The sequence below is a fragment of the Hippoglossus stenolepis genome, chromosome 11, assembly GCF_022539355.2.
Source record: "Hippoglossus stenolepis isolate QCI-W04-F060 chromosome 11, HSTE1.2, whole genome shotgun sequence".
Classification (NCBI taxonomy): Eukaryota; Metazoa; Chordata; class Actinopteri; order Pleuronectiformes; family Pleuronectidae; genus Hippoglossus; species Hippoglossus stenolepis.
Window position 1 is genome coordinate 15427955 of NC_061493.1, and position 15432 is coordinate 15443386.

The following is a 15432-nucleotide window of genomic DNA, read 5'->3' on the forward strand; positions in this document are numbered from 1 at the left end:
AGGGAGATTATAAATCATAGAAAATAATTAGCAGTGTGAACCCACAATTCAGGCCCAGCTCCACTATTTGTTTTAAATGGGGAGACAAAATAACACTGGTTTCTACGTGGGCTGTACAGTTGGCATACACATCTAAAGATCAGCCTTTGGCATGAGTATCCTGCTCACACATTTAGCATCTTTTCCCACAGACTGTGTTATAAATAGAGCTCTTCATAATAGGAGAAAACAGTATAATGGGTTGTTTTTAATTACAAGGTGGATGTAAAGAATTTCATCCAAGTAAAGAGAGGCGGATGTTTCTTTGTGATTATACTCTGCTGGATGAAACTGACTAATGCTACCTGCAGGCACCTCCTCACAAATATAAAGGAAAAATACGCCACCTGGTTGTCTCAGGTGAAATAGTCCGAAGCTGTTTGCCAGATCATATTTCACAGGTGACCCTCACAGGTGAGAGCTGCACTCATTGGTGTTTCTGGTGAATATCTTCTCTTGATAATGGTCGATACTTTACTTTAGGGTCATGGTGAAACTTTTTATTAAGATCCGTGGTATTATTATAGACTATCGTGCGCTCAATTGGAATGGGAAGATGTTGTGTGACGCTCCAGATCATCTATGGCCCCGCCTTGTTGGGGTTGGCCCTTAGGTGAGCCGGCTATAAACTGCTGCTCACGCACACTGTAGGTGAGATGGTGCTTTAGTCCACTTGCCGGTATGACAACACAGAAGGAAATCGTTGGATCCAGTTCCAAACAGTCTGCGTCTTGACAAACACTAGTTACCAACTTTACGAACGGAGAGCCTATTGGACAGATCTTTACGCAGCACCATTAAAAGGGATTTACAATAAAAGGATGAAGCTGGAGGTGTTGTGCGGGAGCCACTTTGACATGAAACACTTTGAGGTGTCAAGTGATGCAGAGGGGGGGAGTGTGAGCTCCTCTCTGTGCGCTGAGGAGGAGCTGGGCTCGGATGGGGACTGCGTGGCGCACAGCCCTCCACCTGTCAATCCCTGCAGCAGCAGCAGCAGCAGCAGCAGCACCAGCAAGTCGAAGCCGTACACGCGGAGACCCAAACCCCCGTTCTCCTACATCGCCCTCATTGCCATGGCCATCCGGGACTCCTCGTGTGGCCGCCTGACTCTGGCGGAGATAAACGAGTACCTGATGAAAAAGTTCCCGTTCTTCAGGGGCAGCTACACCGGCTGGAGGAACTCGGTGCGCCACAACCTGTCTCTGAATGACTGCTTTCTCAAAGTGCTCCGGGACCCGTCGAGACCTTGGGGGAAGGACAATTACTGGATGCTCAATCCTCAGAGCGAGTACACGTTTGCTGACGGGGTGTTCCGTCGCAGGAGAAAGCGCATCAACAAGAAGTTCGGCGCGCAGGAGCATCAGCCGGAGGAGGAGGCGTCCGAGCGCGCAGAGGAGCCGCAGAACCCTCCACGATCTGCGGCTGCAACCAAGACTGATCCATGCCCCAAGTTCACTAGTTCATTTGCTATAGACAGCATCCTCAGCACACCGTACAAGAGAGACTCGAACACGGAACATTTCGCCCTCTACCCTGTGGCTTTCAATTGGCCGCGCTACACTGACCTGATGGCACCTTATTCACATACACCTGCCTCGTTCCCATGCGTCAAGGCTCCTTCGTGCCACATGGACGCCCGAGCTGCTGTTCCGCATATGCTGCAATATCAGAGATAAACTCTCTTCTTACTTGATGGTTAAATAATCATCGACGTGCACTGATGATGGAAAAGAGGAGGCAGGAGGGGGCCATGCACCAAAGACAGAACTTTTCCCCATCTTTGCTGGGATTCCATTTTTGTGATATTGTTGTGGCGGCATATGGTGTTACGCTTATTTTTGTACCTCTGGTCATTTCCCTTTTAAAGCACTATCAGATTTGATATTTTATACATATTTGTTGTTTGTTATGAATGTTACTGAATTGTTCGTTCAATAAACGTGTTGAAAACAAACACTTCCACTGTTTTTGTCTCACTTTCTCACAAAATCAACACGCTCTTTACGATGAAATATAAAAAATAAACGTACTCAAAGCAGTCATGATGGTTCCTGTGGGGCTAAAAAAGGACTGGCACACCTGTATGAGACGTTCACGTGACTGCTGTTGGATGCGATTGCAAGTGCACTAATAAGGGCCTCCTATTAACCTCCTCCAATCACAATATCATTATTATTATTATCATATTTATTGTCATTGTCAATGTCCATTTTCTTTATATAGCACATTTAAAACAACTTGGTTGACCAGAGTGCTTCACAAAGTATAACAAGAAGACAAGCAACACGCAATACACCAGAATAATAAAATAAGATAAAAGAAAGTGGAATAATTGAAATTGAAATAAATTAAAATATTAAAATATACAATAAAATAACATCTCAACAATAATAACACGAATAATAATAATAATAATTATAATAATAATAATATTAATAATAACAAAAATAATAACCACAGCTTCTTAAGTGAATCTGATTTTCCCACTCTTCAAGACCCTCTCAGCAACCGGATGGGGGCATTCAATATTTATGTTTTCTGTCTGGCTCTGTAAATAGCTGTCGCCTCAGTCAACACACATGCGCAGGAAAGAGTTTATACAAATGGTGCATCCTGAGCGAACCGAGCTGGAATCCACAATAGGAAGAAATGTCTTCCAACTATAGGCCCCATTCTTCTGAGGCTAGAAAGTAAATTTCCTTTTTAAAGCAGCTACGCGTCCTGGACGCAGCAGGACTGCGGGTTTGATGTTGCTGATATTCAGGGCAGATTGTGTTTTAACTCTGCTGGTGTGTGTGTTGGGGGGTGTATTTCACTATTTCACGTCATAAATGTGGTGACTTGACTCCAAATTGACTTAATGCAATAAGCTGTTTACAGTAATTGACGTTGTTCCAGCATCTAAATCATTATTTGGGACCTTTTTACAATAATTTCATTTCCCCAGGGATGAAATCCAGGCCCCCGAGAGGTAAACTGACACTCGTGCACTGTGTGTGGTATGTTGGCACGCTCTGATGGAAAAAGCATGCTCCCACTCATGTCAGAGGCATAACCCTGAACAGATCCCAAACAAATCAGGACTCCCTCTCATGTGCACCTTTGCAAAATGACGTCAACTTTTTGCAAGTCCATGAGACAAAAAGATTTATGCAAACCGAGTCCCTTTATTCAACGACATGTCAGGTTATCGTGCCAAATATTCGTCTGACAAATGTGAACAGAGGTGTTTTGGAAAAGGGAGACGTGGGAGGAGATTTGTCTTACTCCACTGCGCCGTGTCCGGCTTCTAGTCTGGATCCGGGCCAGATGGGGAGGGAGCAGTTCCTGGCGATTTCTTGGAGGGATTTTGGGGGATCGAGGGGCAGAGAGAGATTTAAGAATTGATAGGTGGTCGGGTTGTGTTTGGCCGCGGTGGATATGCGCAAGCAAAGTCCAGGAGCCTTATTCCCCCTCTCATATGGGATTACTGCCAGCGATGGACATAGGGAGGAAGGTGGCACAGCGGCTGGCGTTACACGGTTATAAACGCGCGGAGCATCGCAAAGAGACTCTGACCTCTGTTATTGTCACATCAGGAAACCTGTGAGCGTTTAGAGAAAGTTGTCCCAGGTGCCGGAACCCACAGTGGGTTGGATACCCAAAAAAATACAGGCGCAGCCATGACGACCGAGAGCTCCCAGCAACATCTGGATCCATCTAATCCTCCACGCTCCGGACAAGCGGCTCTGAACTCAACTCTGCTGAGCGCACAGCCAGTGATGGAGAGCGAGCACCCTGCATCCGTGAAAGGAAAGAAGGGGAACTCGGGTTTGAGGCGCCCCGAGAAGCCCCCTTACTCGTACATCGCCCTCATTGTGATGGCGATCCAAAGCTCGCCCACCAAAAGGCTCACTTTGAGCGAGATCTATCAGTTCCTGCAGGCGCGCTTCCCTTTCTTCCGGGGATCATACCAGGGATGGAAAAACTCCGTCAGACACAACCTGTCTCTGAACGAGTGTTTCATAAAGCTGCCCAAAGGTCTGGGTAGACCCGGAAAGGGCCACTACTGGACCATCGACCCGGGGAGTGAGTTCATGTTCGAGGAGGGCTCCTTTCGCCGCAGACCTCGGGGATTCCGCAGGAAGTGCCAGGCTTTGAAACCAATGTACAGGATGATGAATGGCATCGGGTTCGGTGCGTCAATGCTGCCACAAAACTTTGATTTCCAGTCACCTTCAGGCTCACTAACATGTCACGGCGGCTATAACATAGACCTGATGGGTAACCCAGTGCCAGGCGGCTTCGAGGGCCTCGGAGGGGGCCACCACGTCCCACACATGTCATCAGGCTCCGGGTCATCGTACATGGCTGCGTGTCAGGCGGCCTCGAACACGGACTACTGCCCGGACAGCAACAGCAGTCCCCTGCAGTCCTCTCCTGCAATGCTGGGCTCTCTGGACAGTCAGTCGCCTTACGTAAACGCAGCCTCTCACTGGAGTTCACCTGGTGTACCTTCATACATGAAGCAGCAGTGTCTGGCATCAGGCAGCCCCACTTCTTCTGCTCTGCACACAGGGATGTCATCATCCTACCCTCTGGATCAGGGCTATCTGCACCATAACGCACGAGATTCCTCTGACATCCCAGGTGGATACACGCTGTTTGCTCCTATGCACAAACTATGTATTGAATTATCTGATAGAGCAATTGTTGTCAAAGTTCATAATTCATAGTTACCCTCAGTGGTGGGTTGTCAGCCCAAACGGGAGTCGTTATCTTTACGCATCACAAACAGCAAAACGTAGCCAATGCGAATTAAATCTATAGAAACGTTCACATTTCATGTTTTATTATTCGAGTTGCATCAGGTGAGCAATGCATAAAGAAATTACAGGTGAAATGACCAGTTTTTGACTCAAAATTTTAACAACCTAATCGAATATTTACTATTTATTGTAACTCACAAAATACGTGTCTGTCAAGTACCAACGAATCGGCACGAATTGATTATATCGTCGTTCAAATAAAATCTAGAGATCATCCTAACATTTGTTTTTCAGTTCTAATATTTCATTGTAAATCATAAAATTGTGTGTAAAATTTGAACAGTTTTTCTACACGACATGATCTAGTGTTTAATCTACATTTCGTCCACAAATCCACAAATACGTTATTAACTCTGGGGGGGGAAAAACATTAGTTTCAGTGCAACTTCATTCAGGCCTTTAACGTGTAATAATATTCACGTCTTTTTTTTACTGTTTTATTGCAATTATTTAGCCTGTTATTGTTAAAGTTTTATTTCGTTTTTAGTGTCATTATATTTTTATTTTGAATGATTGTTTGTTTTAGTGACATCATGAATCAAATTAGTCACTTTCTAATAAAACACCCACATAAACTCTATGAGTTGAATATATAGGTTGAATTGGGGCTCAATGATAAACATGCGATTTACCTTTGTTCAATTGATCCGTTATAAACTAAAAAAAAACATTTCCGATTTGCCACGTTGTCAAAATCTCATCGCTGTTGTTTTAACCTCCTTCACCAAAATAAACTACTTTGTCTTTTCACGTTTTTAGTTCAACAGGAAGATCAAGGCTGCAGAGCAGAAATCGTACAATGCAACATTAACACAATTTAGTCTCATTAGCATTGACTTCATTGTTATTAACAAAAAAAAGGAGAAATTGCTGATTATTTGTTATTCGATTATAACTTTACCAAATACAAAAGATAAATATCAGCCAAATGATTTTTCGCAACCTGGCAACCAACAGTATGTTAAATTGTTATTATAGCGTTTTAATAGACTGGATACAAATTAAAACACTTTGACCTCATTCAAAATGGCCTAAACGCATTTCCCCTGGATCACAGATTACGTATATGTTATCTTTTGTTATCCAGTACCAGGAATAAAAATAACAGACATGAATGATGCAGCCCAGCTAAAGAGATGAGTGACCCTGACTTGTGCTGTTTGTTTCCAGTGGGACTGTCTCGGTATTCCGGTCACTCGGCTCCTGTGTGTGACAGGAAGGACTTCGTGTTGAACCTGAACGGGATCTCGTCCCTCCATCCCAGCAGCGGAGGCTCTTATTACCACCAGCTCCACCACCATCACCAGAACGTCTGTCAGGACGTCAAGCCGTGCGTCATGTGACACACCTGTCCGCTGCCGTCCCTCTGAATTCAACCCTCAGGCTGACTGTTGAGACAATAAAAGTATTGATGAAGGATTTTTTTTAATTTTTGAAGACTCTTTTTTAATGAACTTCTGAAACCTTTTAGTGATGGTGATGATATGAGGACTCGCACTTCATTTTTTCAGCAAACCTCTGACTTAACACAAGTGGATAAAATACATTTACATTTACATTTACATTTTTACTTAAAGACTACATAAAACACGTACCCTTTTTTTTTCATGCACTTAATTTGGTTTCCTGGTGTTACTGAAAGATGTTACAAGTCATTAAACAGATTTATTTTTAAAAGAGAGTTTGGAAGTGTTTCTTATGGAAAATCATTCAACTCAAATTATTTGAGTATCATTTCACATACATTTTATTTTTGCCAAATTATTATTATTATTGTTATTATTATTACTATTATTATACTGTCTATCTATTGTTGTTGTGGTTGTTGTTGTTTGAGAGCTACTGACTTTGATTATCTCTTCTGGTCTCTTCCTACGACATTTTAACATTATGAAAGAGAAAATTTAACAAATTATTTCAAAAGGTTAAGATACAGTAAACAATATAGGTAGATTATTATTTATTTGATGCTGTTCTTTCTTTCCATGCTCACACACTGAGGGCTACTTATCATCAGTTTAACAGATACACCATTACTATTTTTAAGTTTTAAGATTATTCAAAAGAAATAAATCCTTCTTTTAGGCCCAGCTGTTTATATCATGGGGAGAATTTAAGTGAAATTTAGGGTTAGGGTATTATTTATCCCAAGAGACCTACATATAATTCTCAATGCGAAATTTGAGTAAAAAGAAATAGAGAAAAAAGACCAAGTCAACATAAAATAATTAACCTAAAACTCTCGTGTTAAAAATGTTTCATTCTTCATCTCTAGGTCTTTTGTTTTAAATGTGACTGTACTGCCACCTAGTGGAGACTGCAAGTGCAATGGCTCGAACAAAATTCTGTGGGCTGTCTTATTTGTTTAACCTCACTTTGCAAAGAAATTGAGAGTTAACAAAATAAATTATACAGAATAGCCAATTGATCAGGTCACGTTTAACGACTGAACAGATATGATGATTATTGATTGATAGACATTATATGATTCTATGAAATACATTAGCAGAAGGCTCATCAACTCTGTAAAATGAATATAAAAAGACAGGGGAAATTGTTTAGACCTGTTTAAAATGCCTCAAAAGTCAATAGGCTTAGTTTTATTTGTGATAAATGTATTGTATGAATATTTGTACATATTAATGGGCTGTACACAGCATAAGCCTGAGACATCATTTCTAAAGGCAGAGCCAGGGTGGTTTAGATGAATTGTTACAGATACGTGACAATCCAAACGTAGAACTATATTTATTCATCAGGTGAATATTAAGTCTATAGAGTTTTGGCTGCGTGTTGATACAACCATGTCTGAGAGGTCAAGTGTAGAAAATGGCACAGTGTCATAGAAACATAAGTTGACATCAAATTTAATAATAGATATAGAGATATATAGGCAGATCCATAGATGAGTGTTGTGTTTCTGAACAGGCAATTTAAAGGGAGGGCCCCCATGACAGACTTTCTACGAGCTTGTTGATGTTTCTGTCCATAATACTAAAGAAAATTGTGCATACATTTTATCCTGTGATATATATATAATATAGGCTCCTGTATCTACTACCAACTACCAACACAAAGACGAATGAAATGACACAGCAGTGTTTGGGACACACAACCATGATGGACTGCATGTACAACTTTTTTAGGGTATTGCACAACAGCAACATCTCCTCAGTGAGTTCTAAGAAGAGGACCTGGACTTTTTGACCATTAGGTGGCGCCACAGAGGTGACTGGGGTGTTTAAGTATAGCCACAGTTTCCTCTAGAAATGTCTGTTTTTTATTACAACTTCTTATGTGTGAATACTATCATTTATATTTTGAGAAATAATTAAAAACACGAAAATAAATATTACATTTAAATTGAAAAACCCGCAGCCAACACAGGTGATCTGATTCAGCCAATGGGCGCACGCATTGAACCCTTCACCTTACTTCTACTTCCTGTTACCCTGAGCGCGGTTTTTTCGGTGACTTAGCGTTAGCGAGGTGTGTCGTGATGAATGTGGATTCTACCTGCACGTCAACGCGTGGAGACTCAGTGGAAACCTGGAAACGAATAGTGGTAAAAGTGACTGACGGAAGTGGAAATGTGATGAAACTGGTGGAAATGGAATGAAACTGGTGATCGCTGAACAGGACCGAGACAGACTGGAGGATACAAACAGATGTGCACTAACACATAAGGCCACAATCTAAACCTGTGAGATACTCCAGGAGCAGCAGTGGACATTATTGAACCAGTAATGTGGCACTTTTGGATACAAACACCGAGAGGACGAGAACAAGGGCCCAGGATAGCAACATGGATACTGTCACTCAACAACCAATGATGTCTTAAGGGTAAGTGCATCTTGTTTTTTTCCTCTTTTGCTTATTATAAATGCAATTTGCAACTTCGTGGTGGAGCCACATATTCTGGCTCTATATAGTCATGCCTATGCAATGATTATACAGATAGCATTAGGTCTATGAGCGGAATACTGTGGTGTTGGAAACTGGCAGCAGGAGTTTGTGATCTGAGAAACTTAGCGACACCGTTCAGACTTGGTATTTACATCCGTCCTGAATCATCCGGTCACAAGTGTTCCTGAAGGGCCTGAACGCACCCAAATGCGTCCTGAGATCTAGTCTGTGACGCAAATGGCCACATTATTTTCGCTGTGTGAACGCAGGTGCGTCCTGGGCACTGCAGTAAAGTGAGCCGTCATGTGACAGGACCTCAGTTTGAAGCCAAAATGCAAATGTGTGTGTTGCTTTGCTGCTGCTTTACTTTCCTCCGTCATATCTCCTCCCTTGTATCTAACAGAAAGACATTGTAAGCCATTCTGATGGGTACTGTGTGTGTGTGTGTGTGTGTGTGTGTGTGTGTGTGAGGGATGTTGCAGTACAATTGTAGCTGGCGATGGGCACATTATTTGGAAACCCTACATTTCAGAGCACTCTGTGAAAAACTGAACAACCCCATATAACCTGCTGACTCATGAACAATTCCTGGCCATTCCAGATAATCTATAGTCAAACACTCAGAGAGGTACTATTTATACCAATGCTTCAAATGTCGTGCATATGGAGAAAGTCCTATAGGCTTTGGTTCAGTTTCCTTGGTTCCATCAGAAAATGCATTGTAATATGTGTAGCCCTTTATCATGCATCAATCCATTAATGCCATGCAACATGGTGTAGGCAGCAGACTATGTGGCAATACAAATAAATGACCCACATATTTAACCATGTCATTGGAGCAGTGTTTTGGTCCCTGCTGTTTCCTTGTCTGATGCTGCTTCTTGTTTTTCCTCATTGTCAATCCCTGTCTGTAGTACTATAGCAGACCACTAGGTGGCAGCAGTGTTTCATAAATGCCCTGCAACTTCTTTGCCCGTTATGTTTTTATTATTTTTTTCTTCTCAGCCATCTGTCATTTTGCTTATTTATTTGTTCAATTAATTATTTCTTCAAATGTATTTATGTATTCGTTTAATTTATGAGGTCCGGTTTGAATATATCATTAAAATGGTTGGATAGACAACTCCAATTAAAAGTTACACCAATCAGTTTACTTGTATTTACGACAGCAAAGATTTAACACACTATTAACGCCAGAGGGAACCAAATCCAAAGTTATTACACCCTCTGTCTGTGTCTGTCTGTCTGACAGATACAGACAGGCAGGCAGACAGACAGACAGTCTACCTCTATCGTTCTATATGCATCATTGTAAACTGAATAATGAGCTGCTTATGTCAACATCAGTTTTTGGAGATGCTACAAATAATTATTTGAATAATTAGGCTACGTTTTATTTCTTATATAGTATCGTATTTAAGATATATATGCATATATTTACAAAGTAAAGGCCATGTCTATACTCCCATTGTTTGATTATTTATAATCATCTCGTATTATGTTATAATTTATATAACAATTTGAAATAATTTGAAAGATGCAGTTTGTTGTTACAATGCACAAATAACACAAATTATAAAAAAAACTAGTACAACTAGTATAATAACATACTAATAAAAAATCTAATAAATAAATGAATAAAATAAAATGAGTAGAAATAAAATGTAAGTACAGGTAAATTACCATAAGAGCAAAAGATCTATTCTAATAAAGATAATTTCTCATTTTATTAAAAAATAAAAAAGCAACGACCATCAAGTGCTTCGCTTGTGACACTTTCTCGTGTTCTTCACTGGGCCTCAGCCGTGGATGCCTTTAAATAATAAAGAGTTAAGGTGGACTGGGTGGGCAGGCCGTGGGATTAAGTGGAAGGCCCGTCGTGAACTGTGTAAACAGCCCAGGGCGGTGGAAAAAGTTCATGCCCGGGTCCATGTAAGGAGAAACCGGCGCAGCACCAGGCCACTGCACGGACATTTAATTAAGACGACCTGCAGAGGATTACTGCGACACTGGGACTGTAACGTTGCCTCACAATGACCATTAACAATTTCAAGCACGGTCGCCTCTGACATCTCAGATACAGCTTTATTGAACCTTTTCTTTTTCTATGTTTGGTCAGAATTTTTATTCTTTTCATAAAACTCTGCCTTATAGAATAAATAACTTGGCATGGGAAAATCATAGAGGGGTATAACATTGATTAAACTATCCTGATATTTTTTTATTTATGCATTTAATTGAAGACGTACGTCGGTGTGAAGAAAACGATCGAATAAAATAATCCAATAATCAGTTTTGTTTCTGGGCTGTCAATTGGGCAATAAATCCCCAGTAGGCCTCAGACATCACAACACATTAGGCAGCCAGTAAACAAGCTTGAGCCATTTGGCCCCTTGTCTCTAAATCGTTTTCTTGAATTAACCCTCACCCCCTCTGGTCCCTCTCAGCACAAACTTGTCTTTTTAATTCTGGTTTTAATGAGATCGCACTTAAACGCAGCACGGCCACCGATGCCCCTGCTTTGATCTCACGGTGATCTGCTGCTGGTGTGGAGGCTTTGCACTAATAAAACGCCCTTTAAAAGACGCGGAGCGGCGCGTAAACGACGCCATTTGGTTAACTATACAACTGCTATAGTTTCCAATAAAAAATAAAATAGTGGAAACACAGTGTTATTGATTAACTTATTAAAAGGGACAGCTGCAAGAGAGCGTGCCAAATAAAGTCACTGGCTGCTTGTGCGTAAAAACAGTTTTTACGCACAGAGAAAAAATGATTTAACTCTTTAATATCCAAACTAATTGGCCTATATAAATGTGTGTAAAACATTTGAGAGATGACACATGTTTGGGTTGTCTCGGGACAAACACAGGTCTGATGGAGGATGCTGTTTTGAAACACTGTGCAGGGATATGTGCTCCCTGATCTGATTGTGTTCATGTGAGTTGCTCTGGCACGTCTGAGGTCTTGGCTGCAGCGGGGCTGGGAGTTACCAACACCTTCTCTCGTTTTACTTAAAGCTCTGAGTGTGGCCGGGAGCTCTCTGCTCCCTCTCTCTCTCCAACTCCCTCATTGGACGAGCCGCGCACTTCTCGGGGAGGAGCTCCACTGGCAGCAAAAAGGAGGAAAGAATTTAACTGCGCAAAAAGTCCTGTGTGGTGACGGATGTCCAAAGTCCAGAACTTTTTCAATGTGCGTCTGTTTCGCAGAGACACGGGGATGGGGACGGCTTGAGCTCCTCAGAGAACCAGCACGCCGCACTGTTGTGAACTTTTCTCCTGTTTCTTTTTGCGGTTTTTTAACTGAGCAGTGAGGGACTGAGATTTGTGCGCCCTCGGTCGTCAGAGGAGGGAGAAGTGGAGCTCTCCGTCTGCCTATTTTTTTGTGGCTATATTGTCGCCGGATCAACGTGAAGACATGCAGGCTCGCTACTCCGTCTCCAGTCCCAACTCCCTGGGCGTCGTGCCGTACATCAGCAGCGACCCGAGCTACTACCGGGCCGCTGCTGGTGGAGGATACACGGGGATGCCAGCTCCTATGAACATGTACTCCCATGCGGCACATGACCAATACCCTGCCAGCATGGCCCGTGCGTATGGACCGTACACACCTCAACCTCAGCCCAAGGATATGGTCAAACCCCCCTATAGCTACATTGCGCTCATCACCATGGCTATCCAAAACTCGCCTGACAAGAAGGTGACCCTGAACGGGATTTATCAGTTTATCATGGAGAGGTTTCCATTTTACCGAGACAACAAGCAGGGCTGGCAGAATAGCATCAGACACAATCTGTCTCTGAATGAGTGTTTTGTCAAGGTGCCCCGTGATGATAAAAAACCCGGTAAAGGCAGCTACTGGACCCTGGACCCGGACTCTTACAATATGTTTGAAAACGGGAGCTTCCTGAGGAGGAGGCGGCGGTTCAAGAAGAAGGACGCGCTGAAGGAGAAAGAAGAGCGGCAGCAGAAGGACGTGCCGCCCAGGCAGCAAGGCCGGGAGCAGGAGCAGGCGGTGCAGGGCTCCCAGCCGGTGAGGATCCAGGATATTAAGACCGAGAACGGCAGCGCCACGCCGCCGCAGGCCGACTCGCCCTCACTCAGCACCGTGCCCAAAATCGAGAGCCCGGACAGCAGCAGCATGTCCAGCGGGAGCCCCCACAGCATCCCATCCAGCAGGTCCATAGGCATGGACGGCTCCGAGCACCACCAGCACCACGGCCAGGCCTCGACGCAGGGCTTCAGCGTAGACAACATCATGACCTCCCTCCGGGGGTCTCCGCAAGGGGCCACAGAGCTCACCCCCAGCCTCAGCGCCTCCACTAGGACAGGTATAACACCGTCTTTGTCCTTAAACTATTCTCCGAGCCAGACCTCCGTCTATAGTTCACCCTGTAACCAAAACTCCATCTCCACTACCTCCAACGCCACCTATCATTGTAACATGCAAGCCATGAGCTTGTACGCCGGGGACAGATCTAGCCACTTGGCACCGAGCACCACCGTGGACGAAACGTTGCCAGATTACTCCATCACGACCACCGCATCCTCCCTGAACCACGGTAATCTGAACTCGGGGCAGGAGGGCCACCATCCCCACCAAGGGAGGCTGACCTCCTGGTACCTCAACCAGGCCGGGGACCTGGGCCACCTGGGCGCAACGTACCCGGCGCAGCAGCAGAACTTCCACTCGGTCCGAGAGATGTTTGAATCCCAACGAATTGGCTTGAATAACTCGCCGGTGAATGGGAATAACAGCTGTCAGATGTCATTCCCACCGAGCCAATCCATCTATCGCACTTCGGGAGCTTTTGTGTATGACTGCAGCAAGTTCTGACCAAAAGAAAAGAAAGAAAGACAGGCTCGATCTTTTCCTCACGGTGTTTGAACTATTTCAGTAAAATCCCCCTTCTCTCCTCCACCCTCACCTCGTGGACTGACAGAAAACAAAAACAGAAAAGACTTGATCTCGGTTTTTTCTAAAGAACAGTGTTACTGCAGAAAAAATAACACGTAAGTCTCTCTTTGCTTTTGTGGCTTTATGTGATGATATGCTAAAGATATGCCAGTTTTCATGGACGTGTAAAGTGCATATACTAATTTATTTCTAAGCTGTAGCCGGATATTATGGACCAAACACCAAAAAAAAGTGTTTCTAAATTGAACTGCCTTAAATAATTGTCCAAAAAATATAATGTTCCATTATAAAAGTTAAGAAAGGAACGTGTATACCGCCGTACTATTTCAAAGATTCTTCATTTGTTGAAAAGTATTTTTTTTTTTTGAAGGATTTTTTTGTTTGTTTGTTTAATAATAAATTTGTCATTTTATGTGAGTTAAGTTGCGCCTCGTTTCTTACAGACTTGGATGCAGGCTGTTGTGATATTTTACACTCGGTCTGACCCGGGTTCAATTTTGTGTGGAGGGTAAACAGGCCTTAATCTGATCTGACCCTGTGAGGTTTAATTTATTTAATGCTGCGAGCTAATAGAAATATATTCATACTTAAAATTAAAGATGTTCAGAGTTTCTTCTGCTGCAAAAACCCTAAAAGAAACAGTGAGATGATATTTATTTACATGTGACGATGCTCTGGAATATTTATTTTATTTCTCATCTTATTGGAAAACTAAGGGTAAACAGTTTTGCGTGCGCACGTCCAAAGAGAAAATAGTCTCTTCATCCCCAGACATTTTAAAAATGTATTATTCATACTGTATATTTATTTAATATTTCCATTTTCGTACTCTACACGTTAATAATAGACGGTTAGATATCACGTTGACCTCCAGGCCTGTAGACCTGAGAAATAACCTGCGCACATCCCAACTTTGTTTTGGATCGCGTTGTGTGTTTACTGGCACATACCAGCGCTTACTTAATGTCATCATACCACACATGCCAAAGATATGGTGCCGTTGTCACTTCAGGTTTGACGTTTGAATCCCCAGCCAGTCTGACACGCCGCTGACGTGCACGGCTCCACCACCGGCAGGTTGTACATGACGTGAACTCATCCCATTGTTTCTCAGTGTTTGGGGATTTTTTTAATTGAAAAGATCGAGTGGATATTAAGTTGGTTTTATTTTGTCGAAATGTCAAATTGATGTTTTATTGTATCCCCAGTCTGCGCTGGTTTTAAATCTTCAGAGTGGAAAAGGCTCCAACATTTGGTTTACGTCACCAATCAGTCTCTTTTAATCACAATAAATGACAAATCATACATTTGGCCGAGTACCTCAAAATACACATTTATCAAATAGTATGGTGTTTATCAGTAGCCCTAATTTAAATGCAGTATGTATATATATCTGTCAAACTAGCTTTTTATTTCATTTAATTCTATTTTATTTGGTAGTTTAGATATTTACTAATAGCTGACATAATGTTTACACGATAAAAACAATATAATGCTTTTTGCTTGGATAGACTTCGTATGGCTACAGTATGAAAACGTTGGTGATAACAACAATAATAATAACAACAATCATTGTTGTTATTATTATTATTAATAATATTAATAGGAAATATCCTACTCAATACTATTGTCGTGATTGCCACACCACTACCATAAAGAGACAACGAGGGTTTGAATTAAATAGTATAACATGGAAATAGTAACAGACATTTTTACAAAATAGTTATAGGTAATTATAACAGTAACAATATTCAGTTGTATT

At 42.3% G+C, this 15432-nt stretch overlaps 3 protein-coding genes across 3 annotated transcripts; all 3 read left to right on the forward strand.

Moving 5' to 3' along the window:
- The first annotated feature begins 696 nt into the window (after positions 1-696).
- foxq1a (forkhead box Q1a) lies at positions 697-1993 on the forward strand. Its single transcript, XM_035170694.2, has one exon. The coding sequence runs from the start codon at positions 861-863 to the stop codon at positions 1713-1715; it is 855 nt and encodes a 284-aa protein (XP_035026585.1). The 5' UTR covers positions 697-860; the 3' UTR covers positions 1716-1993.
- Positions 1994-3388: 1395 nt separating this feature from the next.
- foxf2a (forkhead box F2a) lies at positions 3389-6454 on the forward strand. The gene is made up of 2 exons (XM_035170747.2): positions 3389-4668; positions 6018-6454. The coding sequence occupies exons 1-2, from the start codon at positions 3702-3704 to the stop codon at positions 6188-6190; spliced, it is 1140 nt and encodes a 379-aa protein (XP_035026638.1). The 5' UTR covers positions 3389-3701; the 3' UTR covers positions 6191-6454.
- A 5402-nt stretch (positions 6455-11856) lies between these two features.
- foxc1a (forkhead box C1a) lies at positions 11857-13667 on the forward strand. The gene has a single exon (XM_035169315.2). The coding sequence runs from the start codon at positions 12171-12173 to the stop codon at positions 13587-13589; it is 1419 nt and encodes a 472-aa protein (XP_035025206.1). The 5' UTR covers positions 11857-12170; the 3' UTR covers positions 13590-13667.
- Positions 13668-15432: the final 1765 nt, after the last annotated feature.

Excerpts from the sequence above, each read along its gene's own strand:
- foxq1a (XM_035170694.2), top strand. The coding sequence starts at position 861 with ATGAAGCTGGAGGTGTTGTGCGGGAGCCACTTTGACATGAAACACTTT.
- foxc1a (XM_035169315.2), top strand. The coding sequence starts at position 12,171 with ATGCAGGCTCGCTACTCCGTCTCCAGTCCCAACTCCCTGGGCGTCGTG.
- foxf2a (XM_035170747.2), top strand. The coding sequence starts at position 3,702 with ATGACGACCGAGAGCTCCCAGCAACATCTGGATCCATCTAATCCTCCA. Across the intron at positions 4,669-6,017 it reads AGATTCCTCTGACATCCCAG|TGGGACTGTCTCGGTATTCC; the intron begins GTGGATACACGC and ends GTTTGTTTCCAG.